This window comes from Pygoscelis adeliae, unplaced genomic scaffold, assembly GCF_000699105.1.
Source record: "Pygoscelis adeliae isolate BGI_AS28 unplaced genomic scaffold, ASM69910v1 Scaffold218, whole genome shotgun sequence".
NCBI classification, from domain to species: Eukaryota; Metazoa; Chordata; class Aves; order Sphenisciformes; family Spheniscidae; genus Pygoscelis; species Pygoscelis adeliae.
This window is the reverse complement of record NW_008825433.1, coordinates 2,177,778-2,202,019: the sequence shown is the minus strand read 5'-3', so window position 1 is coordinate 2,202,019 and position 24,242 is coordinate 2,177,778. Positions and strand designations below refer to the sequence as shown.

At 37.9% G+C, this 24,242-nt stretch overlaps 1 protein-coding gene across 2 annotated transcripts in view; it reads left to right on the top strand.

Moving 5' to 3' along the window:
* Nucleotides 1-213: 213 nt before the first annotated feature.
* RMDN2 (regulator of microtubule dynamics 2) overlaps nt 214-24,242 on the top strand; it is a 49,129-nt gene continuing 25,100 nt past the window's right edge. For both annotated transcript variants that reach the window (XM_009331047.1, XM_009331046.1), the window contains exons 1-4: nt 214-668; nt 8,256-8,451; nt 9,416-9,518; nt 11,618-11,678. In XM_009331047.1, coding sequence (XP_009329322.1) covers nt 214-668; nt 8,256-8,451; nt 9,416-9,518; nt 11,618-11,678 — 815 coding nt within the window. The remainder of the gene's footprint in view (nt 669-8,255; nt 8,452-9,415; nt 9,519-11,617; nt 11,679-24,242) is intronic.

Here is a 24,242-nt window from a genome sequence, read left to right as displayed (position 1 = left end):
CCCACAACTGTCTTGATTTTGCTGTCGTAGCACATAGCCTTTTATTGCAGAATCTGCTAGAGTTGTATTGTAACTTTGTATCTGCAGCATCTGCCAATTTTTCTAGCCTTACACTTTCGTGACTTAAAAGCAAAGTAAGTCTTTAAGGTAGAGTAGGAAAAAAATCTTTAACTCCCGACTGTTATTGTCTCACAATTTTAGGAGAGTGCAGAAATGTCTCCCTTCGAAAATAAAGGACTAATACTGGGCATAATGGCAGGGACTGCTGGAATAAGCCTGATGCTGATTTGGTACCGTAAGATCCGAAAACCCAGTGCATCTGTGCGTATACCTGTGTTCCGAGATGTAGGTAACAGGCTTAATTCTGTGGGCTTGCAAAATGAAGCTCCTAATGAGCAAGGAGTAGTAATGGTTTTACACGGAAGGCAACTGCAGATACTAGAAAAATTGAATGGCTTGCTAATAAGTGTGGACGAACTGAAGAGAGAGGTGAAGTTTCTGAAAGAAGCTATTCCAAAACTTGAAGAGCTTGTTCGAAATGAGCTTCAAGGGAAGGGAGGTGTTCAGAGAGTTAGCCCATCACACAGAGCAGCAAAGCGGAGGAAAGCTGAGACAGCTTCTGGTGCAACAGAAACTACCAGCTCTGAGGAGGCCGAAAGTGAAGGAGGGTGAGTCAATCATATTTTCTATATACTACAGTACACATACAGTACAAATTGCATCATTATCTTTGTGAAACTTTGTATTGTAGACAGGAGTCCTTTTAAAGTTTTATGTGTATTTTATATTTCTCTGTATTCAGGGGGGGAAAAAAACCCCAAAATTCAGATTAGTACTTTTTAGATCAGAGAAAACTCTGGGTGACCATCTCTGAATCTGCAGTAGAGCTGACGTTGGCTGGACACCAAGCATAATAGAGATTTTTAAGGGTGTATTTGGTAACAATCTGATACGGTATTGCTATATCGCTATGCAATGAGAGCACAAGTTCAGAATAATGGTGTGATTTTAAAAGTCCTTCTAGTAAGAAAGTAGTCTTGTCTTGTGTCTCTGACAGAATTTGTTCAAACTGTACGCATGCTCTTGTGCTTTTCGTGATAGTTGTCTTCTATGGGCCTTAAAGACGAGCTATTACAGCGTTCTGCCTAAAGGTATTACATGCTATGAAAGCTATGTTCGAATGCAACACATGTACAAATGGCAGTATGTTTATGTATATTTGCTGTTGTATACACTTTCGGGTGGCTTAAAAAGTAATCATGAGGGATTTAGGGTACTGACTCAGTAAGGTAGAAAGTTCCTAGTTTTGATCACATCTTGTAGTCCCATTGTGGTTAATGGGATCTTTTATACGCGTGAGTTGAGGAACATGCTGAAGGATCAGATGTACCTGGAGTCCAAGGAGAAGGACTATATTTTTGTCTTTTCATACGTTACCTAATATAACCTCCAGTAGTAATGTAAAAATGGTGATGACATTACTCTCCTGTAATTGCAACTTTGTTTTGATACAATCAGATTAGATACTTATATGCAATTTAATAAGGGTGTGTTTATAGCAACTGCTTTTTTTGAACCATCTCTTCAGTGTGTTATACATACCTGTGTAGGCAGCATTATGTCTGTAAATTGCCTATCTTAAGTCACTTTTTTTCTTTAAAGATATATTAATTAACTGTAATATTTTGAAGACAGCAACATGCTGCATATAATAATTAATGGAATTCTGTTTTTTAAGAGTTCCTCCAAATTTATTTTCAGTTCCTGTGGGCAGAATTTCTTGTTGTGTTACATCCCAGCCCACATCCTTCACAAGTCTTATATTCTGATACTGTATTTTGAGACCTGTCAGTTCTATTATGAACCAGTTCTTTATTTTAAGTATTCAGTATTGGCAGGGGGATTCAAAGACATTCCCCTTCATATGGTGTAGAAACATTTCAGTTCTATTAGTTTCTCAGATTGTTTTACCCACTAGTTGGTTTGCAGAGGCCTTTATATTATGCATAAAATCTTTGGAGATGTAGATAAGGCTAAAGGACCGGTTTATGAATAGTCAGGTTCACAGATGCAATACAGGGGTTATTCCACACCTAGCGTTTGAGAAGATGCCGTTTTCTGGTCAGGAGAGATGTGTTGCTGTTTGGAAACTAGCCAAGGAAACTTGTCTGTTCAGGTTCTTCTGTGTGACGAAGCAGCTGATGAGATGATCCAATACAAGTGATTATAGTGTGCAAGAGCTTTGAATGTGTCCTTAAGAGAGGCCTTCTCTGGCAAGTATTTGTATACAGTCAGAAGGAAGATAATTCAAGGTTATAGATAGTGTTAGTCATTTGGGTATGTGCTTTTCCAATGCTATTTTTTAATCCCTTTTGAAAAGAGGTGTTTTTTTCCTACTAACACCTTGTACTTGATGTGCTTGTTTTGCATATCTTCTCTAAATTTAAGATAACTTTTTTCATTTAAGTAATTTTCTTCTTGTATTTTTTTTCTTCCTCTTGCAAATGTTAATCCTAATGTGTATATATAGCTTTGTATATATACACATTATAGCAATGCATATAGCTTTTTCTGAGGTCTTATGTAACGTTAATGACAGTGATGCATGTTCTATGAGAGTTTGCCATGAGAGATGATAACAACACACATTTTCTTCCGTTTAATGTGCATCACCACTTCATGTGCTGTAGGTATAACACTGTGTGCATTGTTTCATACTGTTCTGTGGTGAATTCCACACACAATAATGCATTCAGTTGCTAGTTTGTGCGCTAGAGAAATAATTTTTCTCTTTGTTACTGATTAAACATTTTTTCGCTTTCTGTATTCTATCTAAAGTACATGCAGCATGTTTCACTGCCTCGACAGTATTTTCATGATCTAGAAGATAGGATTTTGCTTGTGTTAAGCACTTCCGGTTTTAACTGACAAATGGGTACATGCTGGGAATTGACAGACAAAGTAATCTTAAGAGTTTTCTGGGCTTGTGCTGGATGACTACATTGGTTTCAGATTTGTAAACTTCTTCCAGAAAAGCTTTTAATACTACCTGTTTTTTCCATGAAATATTTGAAGCTGGCAGTCTCTGATACGGTCCTCACTGCTTTGATCTGCTCTGGTCATATTCTCAATATCACTGTTGGTATTCAACGCCTTGGGAAGAGAAGCTTTCTAGTTTGCCTTTCAAAGATTATATATTTCTGTAAGTGGAAAAATATCACATGCTTTTTAATAAGTGAGATATATTTTTACATACTGACAGATAGCCTGAATGGATGGGACATTGCCTGAATGCTAAAGAGCCTACGGTTTCTAGTCTGTGCTTTTCTGTATTCTATTCTTAATAGTTTGTTTCAGTTTCCATCATTTACTAGTGAAAACCTGTATCTTTAACATTTGAGACCGTGTAACAAGCACTCATTCATTTACAAATACAATAAATTGTGTCTAGATGATCACCTGGGATGGAGAGTGTCACCTGATTCTCCTCTTTGTGATTTTAAAGCTGTTTCCTCCCTGATACAGCAGTGATGAACCATTGACATCAGTATCATGTTTGGCACCAGCCTTCAGCTCGCCTGGCATCCAAGCTTTTCAAATTACATTTGGCATCAGTCACCAGAAAGATTGACTGCAGTAAATCCTTTTCCTACAGATGTTTTATTTATATTTTTTTCCTTGAAATAGTTTTAATATTTTTTTTTTGCCTTGCCTGCTTCTGAGTATCACTTCACTTACCATTTCTTCATTTCTTCATTTATTTTTGCTGCCCGTTTGTTTTCAATGCAACCCTCAGTTGACCTAAGAATCTGGTTTGCCAAACTTTTCCTTGAAGGCCACTTGTCATGACTGATGGATATGCACTCTGCTGGGTCATACAGTGCAAATTTGATCCAGAGCGGTCTGTGACACAGAATCACCTTTCTATTGAGTTAGCTGGAGTAGATGAGACGGTGTTTGTGTCAGCTTGTGATTTTTTTAAGTTGGCAGGGAGAGAACAGATGATATTTGATCTGTCTAAAAGCTGAAGTGTTGTGAACAGATGATACCTGGTTAGGCCCAGCGTCTGCCAATTTACAGGCAATCCAACACAGTTTTTGAACCAGCAAAGTGAGTATATACCACAGCGGTGTTTTATACTGTGTAACTCAGTTTTTTCTTGATGCAGTACTAGGTGCCTGAATTTACTGAACAGCTTAACCTGTGTGGTGAGTCTCCAGCACAGTTTCCATTTGTTCCATTTGTTCTTTGAACTTTGAACAGTCCTTTGTGATCCAACCGAGTCCTGTTGATTGATCGTTGCTCCTCACATTCTTACTACTGTTTTTCTCTTTTAAATAAAATCTAAAGGTGAAAACAAGTTGGCACTGATTGTAGACATTTTTAAAGTTCTTCCATTTCCTCAAATATTGGTCAATGTGTTTGTCACATGTAAATACTCACTTTTCTATTTATCAGCTGGTAAAACCTCTTGCAGGAAAATACCAGGTAAAATTGCAGATGTTAGTGTTGTTACATGAAATATTTGTAAAACAAACCATAATGACTCCTCCTCATTTTGTGTCAATTTCCCTTTTGGATTAGTGTCATCAGCCCTTAGACTCTTGGAGTTTTTAAACTGTGTTAAAAAGAATCTCCACTTCTGTTTGTGTTAGTACTGATTTTTTTTTTATAGTATTGCTCTTCATAACATGCTTTTCTAGAAGGAGTAGAGGTATAAGCCTGCTAGCTGCTTTGTTGAAGTCAGTTATCAAGCTCTTCTTATCTTAGTTTTATATCAATAATATCTGTTACACTCTTATTTTGTCCTTAAGTAGCTGGAAGGACTTCCTATCTTGTAATAAAACTGGCTTCAGTTCAAATTGGTAAAGGACAGCTTACCCAAGTTGTTAAGAAAAAGCTGTTTATTTTTTAAAAATCTGTATTGCCTTCTTAACATGTTATGGTTTTATGCTTAAAACTTTTCAGCTATGGTAAGGATTGAATGGAGAGCTAGTAAGAAAATGGACATCATCAGAAACAAAACAGAAAAACATTCTTTATGTCTAGTTTGCCACAATGTTTGAAGTGATATTTAGTGTTTTATACTTGGTTAAATTACCTTGCTGTCATTTTACCCCCATGACTCCTGAGCAATGGAGGAGTTTGCCTGGCGTGTGTGACTAGTGGGGTGGGAACTCATCACAAATAAGTCACGAAGCCCTTGGCTGTCACCTTGGTGCTTTTCCTGTGGAAAATGCAGCAATGTCAGTTCTGGAGCCAAAGAAGAAGGGACAAGGAAGAAAGGACCCTCTGAAGGCACTATGAAGTTACTGTTCTGAGGAAAGAAAGGAAAAATTTAGAGAAATGCTGACGCATCTCGGGCGTAACTAGCATGCCCAATCTTAAGCACTAGCAATTGTTTGCACTCCCTTGGACGTTTTGGTATCAGGACATTTAATTTTTGGCCTTCCCATGAAAAACACTATTCACTTCAAACCAAACTTGGAGAAAATTTCAAACATTTTGTTTCTTTTGTTTGAGAATGGCATTCTTCTCTGTTGGTTGTGTAGAAACTCCTGCCCCTTAGTGTAGCTCAGTGTCTTCTCATCTATGTCAGCAGGCACAGGGTTGTATGGTTTGTTTCAGTCCCTAGGAATTACTGGCATTGCCTTATACTGAAAAAAGTTATTTACTGTTGTGGTTTTCACTTCCCACAGGTTGTTTTATAGGTGTTGTTTTGCCTTCTTTAAAGCATGCAATCAACAAGTAATTTGAAATTTATGGCATTCTCATCATGGTTTAAGATGGTCTGCTCCACATTTAAATTCTTTGAGGATTCATAAAGCGGATAAATAGAAGAGGTAGGAGAGAATTTCCGAGAACAGTGGAGGTGAGAGGGAGTGGGGAAGAAATGAGCTGTCCTCTCTGCTGTTTCTCAGCACAAATGTGGCCCAGAGATCATGTTTCTGTAGGAGAGGTGGGATGAGGAAAGGCTTGATGCAGTGTGGTCTGATCTTAAAAGATTATTCTTCCATGATATTTTATAATTAACTCCTTATGGATTCACATCATCTGTTAGATAGTGACCTACTTCACACTTTTTCCATTTGAATCTCTCAGTGAATATTCTCATGTGACTTATCTGATGTCATATGGATTTGATGTTTGGCCATGACAGTTTGATACAGTGCTGCTGGAAATCTCTGCTGGGCTTGTTTGGAATGACAGGGCTTGGCTGTCAGCCCAACCTTGGCCTTTATATTTTTGCTAGGATAGTAACATTTTCTAATGATCACTTTGGTCTGTTTTCTAACACTGGAACAGTAGTGATCATAGAAATTTTAGCAGATGTTTATGCAGCCAAGATAAAAATGACGGCATCAACATTGACTTCCAAACACTGATACCTTACTTTTGTATCTACCTGCTTAGGTAGCATTTGATGCAGTGCCCAAATTCCTGTAACTAAGCAGTCTTATGGTTGCAGTATTGTATGGGAATTTGAAATTGCCTTTACTGCTTAGTTGTTGGTACTTTATATTATCTAGTGCCCTTATTTTAGGTCGGTAATTGCACAAACCCTCAGTGCATTTATCTTTTAACTGGGGGGTGGGCATCCAAACCATGTGACAAAAGGTACTTTCCAAACATACTTGACATCATAGGGTTATGTATTGGAGCTAAGACTGTCCCCCTCCCACCAAATCCCTTGCACGTTTGGTCAAGTTAGTGCTCTTACAAATGCAGCCTATATATGACGTAGCTCTGCACCCACTTCAAAATAACTACGGAAGAACAAGATGCTGTGTTTTTAAAGATGCTTCAGAAAACCAAAATAAATGTTCAGTGACCTACAAATAAAGACTCTGCAGGATACAACATAGGATGTGTCATCAACTTGAGCATCATCAAGATTATGTAAAACAAATCTGTAGGAATCTATGAAGTTTCCCATCTCTGCTCTGCTCCATGTTGTTTTTCGGTTTGAACACATACACATGGTTTATGTATGTATTGTTTTATCCAAATGCATTTTTGACTCCTCTTTCCCATATTACTTTGCAGTTAACTGTCCAGGGTTAACTTTTCAGTGAAACTGTCATGCCACATCTAGTGCTTCTGTAGCTTGATAAGCAGTTGTACTTGTTCATTTACAGGCTATAAGTATATCTGCTTGTGTTTTAGTTCTGGTCACTTCCGAAAGCAATGTATTGAAAACAGAATATTTAAAAGCCATGATTGTTAACCTCCATTTATGTTGCTAACATTCTATACTGGTTATATTTCTGGAAAAAAAAAAAGATTTTATATATTTTGACTGTCATGGCCTACTTCGATTATACGGTTGCTTAGTGTGTATAGTACATTTCATGTTTTTTCTGCTCGTAGTTACCATTTAAAAAATCTCTGAACCTGGCAGCTAATACTTTTACATTATTATTTCTCATCAGAACAGTATTTTCAAAAGTGGAAATGCAGAAGATTAAGCTTTTCCGTCCATTTTTAGTACAGAAGTAAAAAGCTAGTTTTTAAAAATAATGCCATTCAGCTGCTGCTATATGAAATTGGGGGACCCTAATGTATGCTCACTTTGGACAGTAAGGCCACTTGCTTATGTCTTCATGGTATTTATGGCTTTTGTAAATATTTCTCTGTCCTTGATTGCGTTGTGCTGACTACTTGTGCACTAAGCATAATGAATTAATATAAGCTCTTTCCCAGTTTCAGATATTCTGACCTTCAGAATGTTCAAAAGAAATAAGTAAAGAAATTGGTAACAGTGATGTTATTGCTTATATTTGGATCTTACAAGTGTTTAACAAAACATTGTATAAGTGATTCTTATAGCACTTACATTTTGGTTAGCAAGCTCATTCCTATTTCAAAAAATAGGGAAATTGAGGTAAAGAGTTGAAGAGGCCTATTCAGGGTTACAGAGCATGTCTTAGTACACATGAATGATTTAAAGTGTTCTGCATTTGAAACACAAGGATACATGTGTTTCTAATATGTATCTGCATTTTTTTAATGCAGTATTAGGCAGCAGGACAGTGTAATTACTTGCCTGTTATGTTTGGAATATGGTTGTGCTGTCCCTTTGAAGATAACAGTTTTGTAATAATAATAATAATAATAAGGTTGATACCACGAATAAAAACTCCTTTAAGGTTGGACAACTGGAAGAAATTGTGCTCCAGAATTTTTGCGTTTGAATTTAACAATACTTTACCAATATTTTTAGAAAAGATGGTTATTATTTTCTGTGATTTTAGTTATCTTACAGCTCATACTGATTCTGAAGGAGACTCCGAGGAAGAAAAGGGATGTATGAAATCACTCGATGCCATTGTGAATTCAGAAGAAGAAGAAGAGTTATTTAATCTTTTACAGCAGGTGGACGATTTGCACAAGGGTTCAGAGGATGATAAAAAGGAGGGCTTCAGGCTGCTGCTTGAGAAAGATGACAAGGTATTAATGGGTAAACTTAATATTATGTTGCTATTAACTTATGCTTTGCACTGCTTTTGAGAACTTCCTTAATACAAGCATTAAAACGCACACAGGAATGGAAGATGAAATTTCATGTGTATTTTTAAAAAAACAGTGAAAAAGAGGTATTTCAAGGTGGTGTCAATATTCATGCTGGGTAAGCATAGAAATTTTATTGTTTTATATCCCATCCAGGCTCAATAACTTTGAGGCTTTGTTTGACATATGTGTTCTTGCATGAGACAAAGAAAGATCATGGGCTTTTTTTCTACGTAAATGATACTTATTTTGCTGGTTTTAGAATGGTCTATGTAAGAACGTCCTGTGGAATTAAGTAGTAACCAGACCAAGTGTTCTCAAGAAATCAAACTATAAGCCTGTAATTTGCTTATATCTTTCTGGTATACTTTATGTGAATTTTTCCTTTGACTTTACTGTGCACATGTGTAACTCCAGATAAAATTTCAAAGTGGTTTGATGTACAGTGCTTAATTCAGTGTACCACTTTCTTCTGATTTGGCAAACATTAGTTCTGATTATATTTTCATTTACATGTTGAAATACCCCAGAAGGTAGATGAGATACTAATTGCGAGCGAATGTGGTGCTTGTGGCATACCTAAAGAAAGTATACATCGCATCATTCAGGGATCTGTTTTGCTTTACTGCATTACCTTTTTATTTTTTATAATAAAAGAACTTTAAAACTGATTTATGAAATAAAACATCTTTAGACAGCCCAGGGTATTTCCAAAAGCTTTCTTCTCCTTTGGTTGTGAAAAATGGGTCATCTGGTTCTCATGTAAACTAAAAATAGTATAGAAGGATGCAAAATAACCAAAGATTTATGCCATGCTCCAATAACCTGCTTTAACCATTATGAAAGGAAACTGTTTAAATCACATTTTGATCAGTTTAATTACCCAGCTGTCCTCTTCTTTCAGTATGAAAACTGTGTGGACTTCCTTTGGAGACTTGCACGCGCTTATGGAGATCTCTTTGAGATGACTACTGATGCTGAGGAGAAGAGGAAATATGTTACTGATGGTAAGCAGAGGAAAAATGTTTATGTAGAATGCCATCTGAATGTAGTGAAACATGCTTTGAACTTTGGTTAAGTTTTCCAATCCAAGGAATTTCCAGTCCAATAGATGGGAGCATTGTACTGTAATAATAACGTTTTGTGCAATAAACTGCCACAGTATACAACTTCAGTCCATTCTTTCCTCACTGGAGAGATCCAAAATTGGTGAAGAAGTAGTATTGTGGGTCACAGTTGAAGGCTGTTGACTCTGGATGGTGCTTTAAAATCCTGTATTTTGTTGAGAATCGGATGGATACAGAATGTGAAAAAAGACAGATGCTGTCAGCACAGTTTCTTAATTACATCTTTGGGAGAGCGAGAGGAATAAATAAGTGCCAAGGCAAAGTCAAGGTTTGTTTTTCTGCTTTCCTGTGGCAAAGGAGCGCTCCTGCGTATCAGCAGCCTCTTTTGTGGTGATGGTGGGGATGAAACTTTGTGAGTCTGGAAAAACTGTTGACCAGAAACAGGAGTCATGTGTGACAACTGATGTTGCTTCCAGGCATCTCTCCCTATGTGTCCTGTTTGACAGCTTAACCTCAACAAGGTTCTGATTTTCTTCTTCACAGCACTTTTTCTTTGTTGCTTTTAAAAGCATTGCCCTTTCTTTCACTGTCTGGATGCATATTGGCTAGAGGTACAGTACATTTCCTTTTTTGTTTTGGGCCGCCTTCTCTTTATTACAATAAAACCTACATCTTTTCTACCTGTGTCACTCTCCTCCAGTCAACACACTGTTCTTACAGTGATCCTTTTTGCCTGTATCTGGGAATACTTCTCTCTCCCCTTTGTTTCTCCATTGCCTCTCCCTTTTTTGCTGCACCAAATTCAGGTTTTATAAGAGTATTCCAAGTTCAGGTTATTTTGTCTTTTGTGACTCTTCCCATTTTCTACTTTTTGTTCTCTCAGCAGTGACGACATCACTGACAAAGCAGTTTTGGCTGCCCTTTGTCATCCTTAAAGACAGTGTCATGCCTTTGTGCTGTCATTACATATTCCATAGCCAGCCTCAGCTTGTCCAAAGTCCTTGTCCCTATCCTTTTGTCATCTAAATACTCATGAAGACTTGCACTGTCTTAGCTACTTAATTGATACGGTCTTTGCTTTAGTAGCAACTGGGCTTCTTTGTATGGAAATCGCCCAGTGCAGCGAGGATTATGACAGAAACTAAATTACAACAGTAAACTCTGTTGTTGGATTCTTTGCTTTTACCAGTGACTATGTGTAGCCTCAGTTGATGAAAGATAATGACATAGCAAAAGACAGGGAGAGATAAAGAATGATGGAATGAAATTGGGTCTTAGGTGTAACCAGCCTAGTTTGGCTCATTCTCATGAAATGGTGGGTGGCGGCAGCCTTTTTCGTCTCGGTTTTTGGAAGTGGTGCAGAGGGATTGAGACTGTGGGGGAGCTGGCAGTAGTTTCATGGGTTTTTTTTCATTCCACTGGGTTGGAGGACTGTATGCTGTTCTTTGTTTTTATGAAGTTAACTTGCAATACAGAAATGTCAGTGTGGCTTAATTGGTTGCAGCTGAGACTTTGCAAACAGCAAGCATCTCATCTGAACTTCTTACTGGGAGTGTGGGTTTGATCAAATCACCTACTGTCATCTTTATTCAGTTAAAAGTGGAACTTAATGGAAGTCTTTGTGCTGGAAAGGAACTTCAACTAGTTCATTCCTGCACCCAAGGCAGGAAACAGCTTTGCCGGTTCTTCTGACAGGTGCTTCTCTAACCTGCTTTTAAGGGTCTTCAGCCTTACAGACAGCACAGCCTCCTTTGGCAGTCCAGTCCAATCCTTCCCTGATTTAGCTGCATCTGAATTGGATTTTAAGAGAAAATACTAAAATTGCACCCATATATATATGCGCACATATTTATATATGTGTGTATGGGTATGTAAATGATGTCAAGCCAGGATGTTACATTGTCTGTCTAAATGTTTACAAGAGCAGGAAGCAGTTTTTTCTTTGCAGCTAGAGTATATCAGGTTGCTTCGTTCTTGGGAGTTGCCTAAAATGTGGAAGAGTACAATAAATCCTTTAATATATTGTATTCCATTTACAGGAAAGATTAAAGCTGAAAAGGCTGTTCAACTGGATGCCAGGAGTGCTGAGAGTCACCAGTGGTAAGTTTGAGAAAGTGTGCATTTTTGCAGTTATACTTATTTATCAAATCCAACAAAAAAAACCAGCTGTCTTTGGCTCTATATAGTGCCCACAGCAAGTTACATTTATCATGCTGCAGTTTGATGTCAATTTCATAAATTATTAATTAATATCTTTTCATAGGTTTGTGAAACTCAGTTATCATCAGTTGCAGCTAAAAATTACACTGAAGTATTCTGTGAAGCTTTTACTATAGCTTGGGAAACAACTCCATAACCATACTTCAGTACGTACCATGAAATGTAGAAGGGAGTATTTGCTTAAAGCAGTATATTATTGCTCAGAGAAGCCATAGTTTTCCATTTACCTTCTCTTTCAACACTTTGCAAAATAATGTCATTTGACCTCGTATTTTGTCCTTTCCTTACTTGTAATAATGTAAATTCTAATAATTGAAAATAGACAATGAGAGGACTATGGAAGTTTCAATTAACTTCTCAATTTTTGTTTTATCATGTCATTTTCTTCCAAGTTTGGCACTTGGATTAATTTTTTAGACTTGCCAGGACTAAGAAACTCTTTGCAAGTGTAAATATTTTTTAATCAAATCAACATTATCAGGTAAAAGATAATTCTGCTGACTTCTAGCTGATAGTTTCTCACCTTTATTTTATTAATCAATTTTACTGAGCTCCTCATTTCTTTTCTAATATTGTTAGCTTTTCCTTTCTATTTTGGTTTCTATGTTCTTCATTAATGTTGTCATTACACCTGTAGGCTGGGATTTCACTTAATTTTTACATATCTAAACCAAATCCTTTTATCCCAGGCTGCCTTCACAATCTCAAAAGGAGTGGCCGCTTCTGGAGTGCAGTTCATCTGAGTCCATTTTGGCCATCTGCATTAGGGTGAGATGAATTTCTCCTGAGGTTCAGTTGACAACATCTCCATTGCCAATAAAGGGAGTACATGTCAGCTAGCTCAGGTTTAGATACTTGATTAGACACAGATGTTTTCATTTAATTAGGTGACTCTCTGGCTTGGTCTCTCTCTCCTAAACTTCAAAGATGGCTATGTTATTGTTCCACGCTGTGTTCCTGTGAACGATGCCATATTTCTATGATTCTTTTTCTCTTTCTGTTTATAACAACTAGCGATCCGAACACCCACTTTGTAACCATGGGGTGCTAGGCGTGGTGTGCTGTGGGAATCTTGACTAAGCTTCACTGTCACAGACAGATTTGCATTTGCTCTTTCTGATGTCTTGGAAGCAATGATGATGCCTGCCTGGAGGTGAAGCCTAGGCCCCAGGTGGCTATAATGTGGCAGTTTAAGATAGGAGCCTTTGTTTTTGGCCTTACCCAGCTGCTTGTTAATTCCTATCAGCTGGAGGTTGCCACTGTGGCAGCAAAACTAACAGGAGAGGATCATCTGAGCATCACTCCTCGGTGCAAGGTGATTTGAAGCCCATATAGCTTGAACACCTGCTGAAAGCAATTCACAGCCATTTCTGCTGTTTGTCTGACCACAGCCATGGTCACTTCTTCAGGGTAATGCTGGTGTACCCCTCTTAGCTAGAGCTATGTGTATAAACAACCACAAAATCACATGCAAGCACAAGTCCTGCCTCTCCCTGCCTCTCCCTACCTCCCTCCTCTCCTCCCCAGCCCATGAGACTGAGAAAATCTCCCAGTATAAATACAACTTCACTGGCAGAAACTACGCTGATAGAAGCTTATGTATTGTTCAGGGAGATGTAGGTGGTCTGCTGGACTTCAGATGTGAGATCCTGTACTGGCAGGCACATCTAGCAAGGGAAGAATTACGAGTGCAAGGAGATGTGTTCCAGAGGTTAGCTCAGAAAGCCTACTTGAGAGGTTTAAGAGGAAAATCTTATGTTTTGTAAGCTACTGCTTCTTGTAACAGACAATGGATTTCTGTGTGCTTTACAGTTTTCATCCTTTTTGTACCTGGGTTGCAAGTGAATGTGAGGGTTTTATCAGTTACTGTTGAACTGGTGGCTTTTAGTGATGTAGATGGACACCACAGATTTGAATAGTTTGGTATAATATTTTTTTCCCTGAATATTTTATCTGCTTGTCTTTCTTTTCTGAAGTCCTTCTGACTTGATGCATAATTTTTAAAGTGTGATGCCCCACCCTGGTTATGCCACTCTAACTGAGGCTCTAAATACTGGGCAGAATGGACTTCCATGCTCCAGACAGGCATTTGTATGTTTTTGTCTAGCCTGCCAACTGTTGTGCAGTCTGTGGTTCCAGTAGATCTTTTTCTGCTGTGCTGCTGCTTAACCAGATGGGCTTGTTTTGTAACTACATTTCTTTTTTTGTCTTTGATAGAGTACTTTACACACATTTCATTGATTTCATGTTGATTTCAGACCATTTGTCAGGTTTATTGAGGCGATTTAGGTTTGTAAATGCTTGCATCCCCTCCCAGATTACAATTTTATTTTAAAAGTGTTTTGTTGTTTTGTGGGTTTTTTTAAATCATTGGCTTCATTAATGAAATTACTGGAAGATAACGGACCTGGCACAAAACTTTGTGGAACACTTATAATGGTGGTCAGGTTCACATGAACCTGGTTCTGCAACCATCTACAGGTGATAGAATCTAAGTGATATTTCCATGCTTAGATTTTGAGGAACATCAGGTAGGACAAAGTCAAAGGCCACATTAAGGTCAAGCTGTACCCCATTTGTTGCATTCCTCTAATATTCCAGGCTTCTTTATCTTGTCAGAAAAGAAAAATATTTTTGTTTGATACTGTTTGTTCATGACAAACTTGCATTAACTGTTTGTATGCTTCTGCACTTACAGAATAATTTATCCTGGAATGCTTTCAGGTTAGGCTGGTTTGTCCATAATCTACCTCTGTCCTTTCCTTTTTTTCCTGTAGATAGCAACTACATTTGCCTTTTTCCCTTCTGCTGGGACTTTCCGCAGTACCCAGGAGATTTTGGTAGTCAGCTGAATGTCAGATCTGGATTGTTTGAGTCTGGCTGATGCAAATTTATGTGGTTTATCTAAACATTATTTTACATGTTAATCCCCATGAACAGGAAATAAGACTTCAGGGAATCTTCCCTGTAGAAACTGTGCTCTCAAAGTTGTATGCAAACAGAATTTTGCCTAAAATCAAAAATACTAAGACTGTGTGTGGACAGAAAACAGTGCAATACAATTAAGGCATGAAGAAATAATACGTGAAAGTAATATGAAATCCATAGTTTAAAAGGATAATAAGAGAGAAAACAAAACTTGAAAGAAAAAATAGAATAAATATACAAAAATACTAGGATCACTAGTGGGTCGTCACTTAAAGAAGAATGGCGTACCAGTTTTACTTAAGGTTAGAGATGAAGGGCAGTACCCAACTCCAGATTGACGCCTGTACTGTCTCCATTATATGTCTACATGTGAGTGAGGGACTTGTCCTCCACTTATAGGGGCTGGAGAGTTAACATTTAATAGGCAACATGTGCCATTTGGTGTGCCAGGATATTTGCATGACATGGCAGATATCACATAGGACCTTTGGGGGTCTGTACCCTTCCAGGCTGGCAGCTGGAAGTGGTGGGAAACCCCAGGGCATCTGCGGTGGCAGTAGGCACCTGTGTTCAAGCAGGGATCCTGTGAATTGAACAGGGTCTCGATTGGCTGTAATAGGAGATTAGATACACAGATGAGAAGCTCAGCATGAATGCAAACTCAGTGTGAAAGCAATGCTGTCTCAGACCAAAATCCTTCCTTTTTGTCTCACCACCAACATAAAAGTTTCTTAAGCTATATAAGGTAAATAATCTTAGCCTGTGTAAGATAAGCCTATCTGTTTGTTAGACAGTTTTCTCATTTTTCACGTAAGGTTATCTCATTCTGTATTAGCTACTGCTGAGGAAGCTGGCTTTCTGACCTTGCCTAAGGAAAGTTTTGGTTGATTTCTTACTAATCTGTACTTTCTTATTTCTGAAGGGTTTTGATATTTCCTATCAGCACAACTGAGGTTTTAACTCACGTTTGGTATAGCTGCTATCTATATTGTCAACTCATGCATTATTTCTAATGTTCTCTTAAACTGTTTAATATATTATGGCTTACTAAATGAGTGAGGATTAAATGATAGGCCTGTTCTTTTCCTGGTCCTGTTCCTTGCTCTCCACTTACAGTTAACCCTTGGGGGGTAGGGGAAATATAAGCGAAGAAGAAATTGAATTCAGCCTTTTTGGTTTCATCTTTTGTAATTTTTTCCTCATTGCTAATTGTTCCGTACTTTCATTTATGTATCTTTTCCTTCTGCTGTATTTATAGAGCCTCTTCTTATTGCCTCGTATGTCTCTTGTGAATTGCAATTCAGTTTGTATTTAGCATTTCTGATATATATATCTTTAAATATGCCATCCAGTTCTGAGATATATATATATATATCTTTAATACCTGTCCAATATCCCTAGCTTAGCCGTGTGCTCTGATTTTCACATGTAGGGTCAATTACTTTTGGATTTTTAAGACAATAGAGAGCACCTCCCTGGAGCTGAGTTAGTCTTTAAAACTATTTCCTGCCTTTCCTCTGCATCAAAAAGGGTCACTTGCTGCTGTGCTTTTGAATATTGTCTCTTAATAATTCTTCTCTAGAACTTTTTATAACATGGCACTTTTTTATGGTTTAGTTTTCTTCGTTAGAAATGTACATTGTGCCTGTCAGGCAAGGATTAGGGCTATAGACCTCTTTGAAAGTTTCTTTTGGAAGCTTATCCCTGCTGCTTGACAGTCTGTTTACCGCAAAAATATGTCTTTGTCACACCCTGACTGACATAACTGTTCCAGTAAAGCCCTAGTGTAGACAGAATTATACTGGCAAAAACATCCCTTTTCCAGAGCAGGGTTTCTTCCTGTTTTGTGGAACTGCTATAAGCTGGCTGGGAAATAGAATGTATCTTTTGCTCCACCAGGAGAATTTAGTGAAATGGTCTCATGAGCAAACTCTTGCTAATGTAGGCCTAGAGTTCAGCTGTCTTGCCTTACTTTTCATATTTACTTCAGTTAAGAACAAAAAAATGCCATATATCTTCTTAGTAGGTCACCTATATTTTTTTATAAAACTGTATCATAAAATATATCAACAATAAAAATGGCCAACTTACTGATCAGAATACTGACAAGTAACCAATATTCATCCTCAAATTAAATTTGATAAAATATATGCAGAAAGAACAGAGCAAAATATCTTGAAGTAGTCAGTCGGTTTTGGTAATGAACTTTTGCAGCTGCGAATAATTTTCATATCTGAATCCAGATTTTTGAAAACATGTGATCATACTTAATTTTGTAGTTGCCAGTGAGATCAAAAAACTTTCAGATTTTTTGAATAGTGACCTCTAAAAAACTGAAGTAAATGGAAACACTGGAAAGGAAAATATAGCTGTAACCTTTTATTATTTGTGTGACCACCCTAAAGAGAGGCAGAGTAAATATTCTAAGTGACTTGTTGCTTTGTTCAGCTGGTCTGAATTATTCAAGTTGTGAAGGAACTCACACGCGAAAGCTGGCATCAGCCAGTTGCAGGTTTCCTTGTTTTTCCCAGGCCTCAAACAAAATCCTTTTGTGGGTCAATGATTCCCGAATGATAGCTGTGAATCCTCACAGCTCGTCTTGGACCATGGGGCATCTTTATCATCTAGATTTTAATTGGAAGTGCTCTGCGAACAATTCAGTGCTGTAGTTGCTTCAGGTGGCACCGCTTTACAACTTCACAATTTCAGAAAACACAAAACGTAGAGACATGTTAATAGTGCTTTTATTTAAAACTAAACAGTCACTTTTAAGTTCTTTTGCAAAACAAGTAAGTTTTTACATTTGGGGGGGTTTGTTGCTGTTTTTATTTCAAGAGTTTGGAAGAGGTCCAGAAGGCTTCTCTTCTGTTGCCCGGAACCCCGCACCTCCTTTTTTGCCGAGGAGGATTTGTTACAGGCTTTGCAAAGAACAGAAAGGTTACTAGATGTGGCCAGTGTTCATGGCATTTACTTAGAAAGGTCATTCTTTGCGTTGAGCTTTGGTTTGTTTGCCACAAACAAACTTAGTGCTGCCATTAAGTTTGGGTTACTCAATAGAACTTACCCACTGATAAGGGTCATATAGCACGTGTCTCATTTAGATTGGAGTGAAGTTATCAAGGGAAAACCTAGTAATTTTAAGTGAATGTTCCCCCTGAATTTAAGTGAACAGCTGCCCCCAAGGCTTTTCTTTATCACGTATATGTGAGTTACTCAGAAGCGCAGAAACAAGTTTCACAGGTTGTCCATGGAATTGGGTTCCAGAGCCGACGGTCTCTCACTGAGAGTGAACACTATGGGAGAGCATGGACTGGCTTCACTGAGGACATGAATAATTACCATTTGGGTGTTTTGGTGGAGCTGTGTTAGTAAGCCAAAAAATGGAGAAGGATATAATCATAGAAATCGTATTAGCTTTTGTTAGTTGTAGAGATTTGTTATTCACTTCCAGGACTAATTCAAAATATTGACCCTTTTGTTCATGTATAATTTTGTGCTAAGCTTGCGCCTGGGCTAGAACTGATGCTTAGGGTATCTTTGATTTTTCTAGTATGACTTATACTTCTGAGTGGACTTGCTGTATTTGGTGTACAAAAAATGAAAGAAGTGATAGTCCCAGGTAGAACATATTTCAGTGGCGAAGCGTAGAGATTGCAAAGATACTGATAGGCTTCTATGTAACAGTGGAGTATCTAGCCAGAAGGTGTTTTTTATTACTTGAGAGGTACAAAGTATTCAGAAATGTAGAAAGTTGTGTTTCGACACAAATAAACACAAAGAAAGTATTCAGAAATGTAGAAATTCGTAACTCTTGTGTCTTGTGAACAAAAGATGGTAAAATCACTCATAATAGGACAAAGAACTGCTCAGAAGATGGTTCCTAAGAAAGTCAACTACTATTTTGACCCAACCGGGATTAAGTTTCTCCTGGATTAACTTTTAAGATTAAGTGATATTACTACCCAGCATGGTAAAGTCAAGTTCTTAAACCCATATAACTTGGTTATTTTGCAGAAATGTGGGAAGCTGTGCAGAAGCAGGAAAAATGTAGTTCTTAAGGAAGAACTACTCTGTTGGCTGGCGTGTGCATGCAAAGGGATTTTACACAAAGTTTCCACAAAAAAGTGAATGGTATTTACTCTCAGTAGTAGAATTGTAACAGATAATTTGTCAGATCTGTAGGGTGCAATGGCATAAAAATATTTCTTTAGTGAAACAAAACTCTTCAAAATTATAGAATATGTTGCAGGATATTATCATACTAATGACAACTTTTAAAATTAAATTCATACCATGCTTCTCACTAGATTCTTGTAACCTTCTGCCCTTAATTATCCCTTATTTAGACTTAGAAGAGACAGATAGCTTGCAAGCTACAAGCATCTGTTTCTATCATACAGTCTTATTTTTCAGGAGTTGATACCTTGTCCAGAAATACTGCTTTCAGTCAAAACTTGGTATAATAGAGTTTCAGGTTAGTAATTATTTTCCCTGTATTTGATTCATGGGATAACCAAAAAAGTTTTATATCAATATCTGTTGTTAATTGTGCTTAATCTTGGTCAATTATCTTTAAATTACTTATTATTTTGGCAAAAATAATTTAAAATTTCAAATACAGAAAGGCAAATTCAGAAGCCATTTCTGAAAAGTGGTAACTTGTTCTGTAGTAAGCGAATAAAAGGGATGTGTAGCTTCTTGTGTATTTCTGGTTAAAGAGCATTTAAATGAGAGGATGGTGGAAGGTCGTGCATTAGGACTGTGTGGTTGCTGGGGTTAGTGATTAGATCTGATAAAAGTGACTTTGTGTGCAAAAAAGAAAAAAGAAATCACAATCTAGTGGGGGGGGGTGGTTTTTTGTTGTTGTTTTTTTTTTTCCACAGGGCAGGTCAGTGGAGTATTTCAGTGCAGAAATGATGTTTCTCTGCGCCTCCCGCTGAAGGGAGGTAGCAGGTGCTGGCACTCGCATGACAGTAGCCCTGTGCAAGGGACTGAGCTCAGGTCTGTAGTCCAGCCTGTGAGGAGGAGTATGATGGGAACCCTGGGAAAGGGTTCTTGAAATAGCGGTGCATTGGTGAAACGCTGCAGCATCCTCATGCAAGTGCAGAATGAGGTAGGTTTGAAATGTGAAAAGATCTATTTACTACAAGCTTTTTGCCAGAGTGGTCACAGAGGAAATAATACTGGCAACCTAGTGATCCCTGTTACATTTCTGTCAAGGAGAATTGTTGTGTTACTATCTCTGAAAGCTATTGTTTCACTCTGTTTCCACATTTGTGAAGACTATATCCTGCTAATTTCTTCAAGATTGTGTTTGGCGCTATAACGACTACAAATATCTGTTATAAAAATAAAAGTTAAATTTCTGGAACACAGAAATTTAACACAGTTGCAGGTTCTACAGCCTCAGAAATCCAGAACATGGCATCCACATGTTCTACTGGTGAACTTCTGTGAATATGCCTTAGCAGCATTTTTCCTTGTTTTGGTATAGTGTATGTTTTGCAATAAATTATTAAGCCAGAATTCTTAAATGTCCTTACTTTTGGTTGTTCGGCTTTTTTTTTTTACCAAAATATGTGTTTGTTTCCCGTGTGTTCACAAGCGTCACCTACACAAGTGTGTGCTACATCTGATGTTTCCCTGGAGCTCAGCTTCAGCGCTTTGGTGAATTTTTAATATAAAAACTACATTTCTGCCAATTTCTACAACGTAGACTCAGTTGTATTCCAAGAAGAAGAAAAAAAAAAAAAAGAAAACAAAACCAAACCCAAAGCACCCACAAACCTAAACACTTCACTTTGCACCTTGGTGCATTTAACTTTGTGTATTGGCAGTCTTTCACATTCTTAGCCACTGCTTCCGTACCCTCACCACCATGAGGAAGGTGATATCAAACTGATACTTTACTTTTCCATGGAAACTTGTATCAGATGCATTTTTAGAGATGAAATACCATGGTAGGAAAGTGATACAATTTTAGGTATGCAAAACTGTGATCTCTGGAAGGGTAATGCAACAGGGGTCATAAACAGTAATCTAAGTTGCAAAATCTCCCTCCATAGGAATTGATATCTCATTGAAGTAAATTAAAAAGAAAGCCTGAGGGTCTGGCTGCATTGCAGAGACTGTCAGAATACGTAAGTGTGTGAAACTGGTAAGTGAGGGAGTCGATGGCTAAGAAATAAGACGTGGTGCATGGGACTCTGAGCCACGCAGAGATGGGGAGACGCAAGAATACATTTAGAACTGGAATGGAAATGAACCTTCTTTTCACTGGGCCTCTCTTGTGTTACCCACACGTTAGCCTTTAGTCATACTACCTTACATGTCGAATGTGTCTCAGGTGAAGAGGAGGGAGTGAAAAATGGGTATGAAACAGATGAATTAAATTCTTTGGTACTAGTAAATATCACAAACTCTCCTCCTTTTCACAAAGTCATACCAATTACAGTTAAGAAAAACTTTCATGTTGATACTAGGTTGCTAAAAGGGAGACCTAGACTGCTAAATGTAAGCCCTGTACTCACACATTTCCAAAGTCTACATGAAATAAGAGGTTTTTCTGGAGTTGGGATACGTGGAAGGGGATGTAGAAGAGGGAGGAACAAGCCTGGGAAGATGTATGTTAATTCTGATTTTGGCCCCATGAAATTTATCAGGGAAAAGGCAAAACTTGCTGTATTTGAGTGTCCTAATGTGGCTTAATCTTGATTTGAGACTTTAAATCTTCTCTGTAAATCCACCTCATATAGGATAAGCTGTGGTTGCCAGAGTCTAAGTATTGGTAGCATCTCTCCGCATTTTTGGTATTAAAATTCAGGTTGCTTGCGAACATGCTTGATAAAACTCGCTGGATCAACCTGCTGTTCTTCCTTTTGCAGCAGGTCAGGTATGCCCCTTACAGTTTTATCTTGTCAGAGTACATATAGAAATTCTGGAACACCAGAAGGGAAAACGTTAATTCACCTCGATCTGGACCCCTCTACGTGAGGGCCATGTAGGCACTTGGCATCCATCTCTGTCAACTACCGTTTCTTGTGAGTCTGAGTTTCAGTGATGTCATTTGTAGCGAAGGGACGCGGTGCAGACTTATTGCTGAGTTAGTTTGATTGTGTTTGTGCTTAGAAAAGGAGTGTTAGTTGCGGATAATTAATCTCTACGCTTCTACACTGTTTTCAGTAACTTTTCTTCCACCTGGAAATAACATTTTTTTATGTTAACAGAAGTACTGTGTCTGTCTCAGCAAGGTTATGATCGTTATGTTTACTTAGATGAATATGTCTGTGGCTGGTTTTTTTACATTATCCAGGGGTAGCATTAGCTCGGCAGTTAGGTCACTTCCTTGCAGCGCTTAGCTGGTGCCATTTTCTCTTTATTTTTCTCCGTGAAGATATTGTAAGTGGTATTTTAATCTTGATGTTCAAAGGGCATAAGGCAGGCAGTGGCCGCAAGGAAAACCAGTATCACTTGCTCTAATAAAAGATATGTCCGCTTTACCCATTTCGTTGGATATTTGCACGTTATTGTGTGGGGTTTTGTTGTGGGTTTTTTGGGGGTTTTTTTGTAATTTCCCCTCCGTAATTTTTATAATCGCGCACGAGGTGACGACGTAAAAAACCAGCGCAAGGCCCCGGCCCTGAGGCTGCCTGCTGTGTCCGAGTGCCACCACCAGATGGGGCAGGTGACAAGGGGGAGGGAAGGTGGCTTTGCCGAGGGCCGGGCCCGAGGGCCGGGGAGGTGGTTTCGGGGCTGAATGACAGGAACCGGATGGAAGCGTTTCTAGTTAGTTCCTTCCTCGTTTTCTCTGATCGTGTTCTTAATATTACCCTTTGGATCGGTGAAAATAAGGTTTGCTTTGTTTTTTAAACTCTTTGAAAATTATTTAAAACGCCTAAAAATTCTTTTCTGGGAAAAAAACCCCTTTTTTTGTTGAAACGAAATGAATATGTGAAATGCCATAGAACTCCAAAATTTAAATAATTGATTTATGCCAATTGCCTGCCTAGCCCAGTTCAAAAGTATAAAATAAGAAAAGAAAAAAAAAAAGGCTAATACATGAAAGACATTCTTATTTTTTCCTTGAAAAAATAAAATGTATTTAAAGCTAGTAGGTTAGCTTATTTTTCATTCGTTGAAAATTTTACTGGGATTTCCCTCCCCAGAGATTTTAGCTGTAAGTAGAAGTTTTTCTTTGAACTGGTTTAAACTAAGGCCCTCTTTCTTGTCACGCACAGACAGGAAAATATTGCAAGATGCTGGATTAGCTTGTTCGCTTTTCATTGTTTTCTTTTGTAGCAGCAATCCGTTTAGCTATGGTATGCTGAGTTTATCTGATTAGCACTTAATGAGTGAAGGGAATAGGGGAAATGTTGCCTGAGTTACTTAAGCCTAATAAAGTTTTCCGTACCTTCCCCCTCTTTCTAAATACCTGAACTTTCCTGACCCTCACCCCTTGCCTTTTCCATCAATTGCAGCTGGTTCCCATGGGTGGCGCGCTCCCCCTGCAGCTTTAACTGCCAGAAGTAGTGGTGCCGTTAGCCGGGTTTTGTTCAGTGCACATTGGTCACACCAAACATCCTGCTCAGCTGTGTTTGACGGTCCGTCTGGAGCTCGTACAAGTTCAACTACTGTTGTTGTGCTGACTCGCATGCCTTACCTGGGAACACTTGCTGCCTAGAAATGCAACCACCCGTAGCATGAGTATTTCTAACTTGAAACCATTAGGTATAACTGTAAGCAATAAAATAATTTCTCTAGTTATGTTAGCAGTGACATTTTAATGAGGATTCACTGGAACTTGAATAATTACATTGTATAAAGAAATTAAAGAAAGCTGAGGTTTAGTAATGCTTAAAAACTGTGTGCGCCATACAGATTGCGGGTCTGTTACCGTAATTAACTCGGTAAGTTTCTTCCATAACTGTCATGTTTTCCTCTGGACTTCAGCTTGATTTCTCTCTTTAGGATTAATTTCTGTTTTAATTTGATATTGCACTGTAAAATTTTTAATACAAAAGCAAAATTCTGAAAAAATTAGAGAAATCATCTGTATTAGTTTATGCTGCTTAAATATATCTTTGGTGGTTCTGTTAGTTTTATAAAAAAATGCAAAGTTGTCTTAATACCAATGAAAACAGGTCCAGGGAAAGTACAATTGACGTCTGTGCAAGAGATTCCTTATGCATAGTAGGTTCTATAGCCGTTGAAGTAATAAGGAAAAAGCAATAGAACTTTAGGTGGAGTGCCAATAAGACAACAGTGTTGCTTAGGAAATCTGAATCTTTATAGGTAGGGACCTCTGAAAATATTTTCAGTTATACCTGCTTAGTAATACAAAATTTTAATAGAAATTAGCTCAGATTTCTTTTATCACTGTCAGTGTCCCCGGTTTATAACAATAATAGTAATAATAATAATCTTAGCAATAGGCAGCTAGTAATAGCAGTAGTGATCCTGATAGAGCAGAATGTGTGTGTATGTCTTTAAATAATTTTAAAGACATTAAAAGAATGC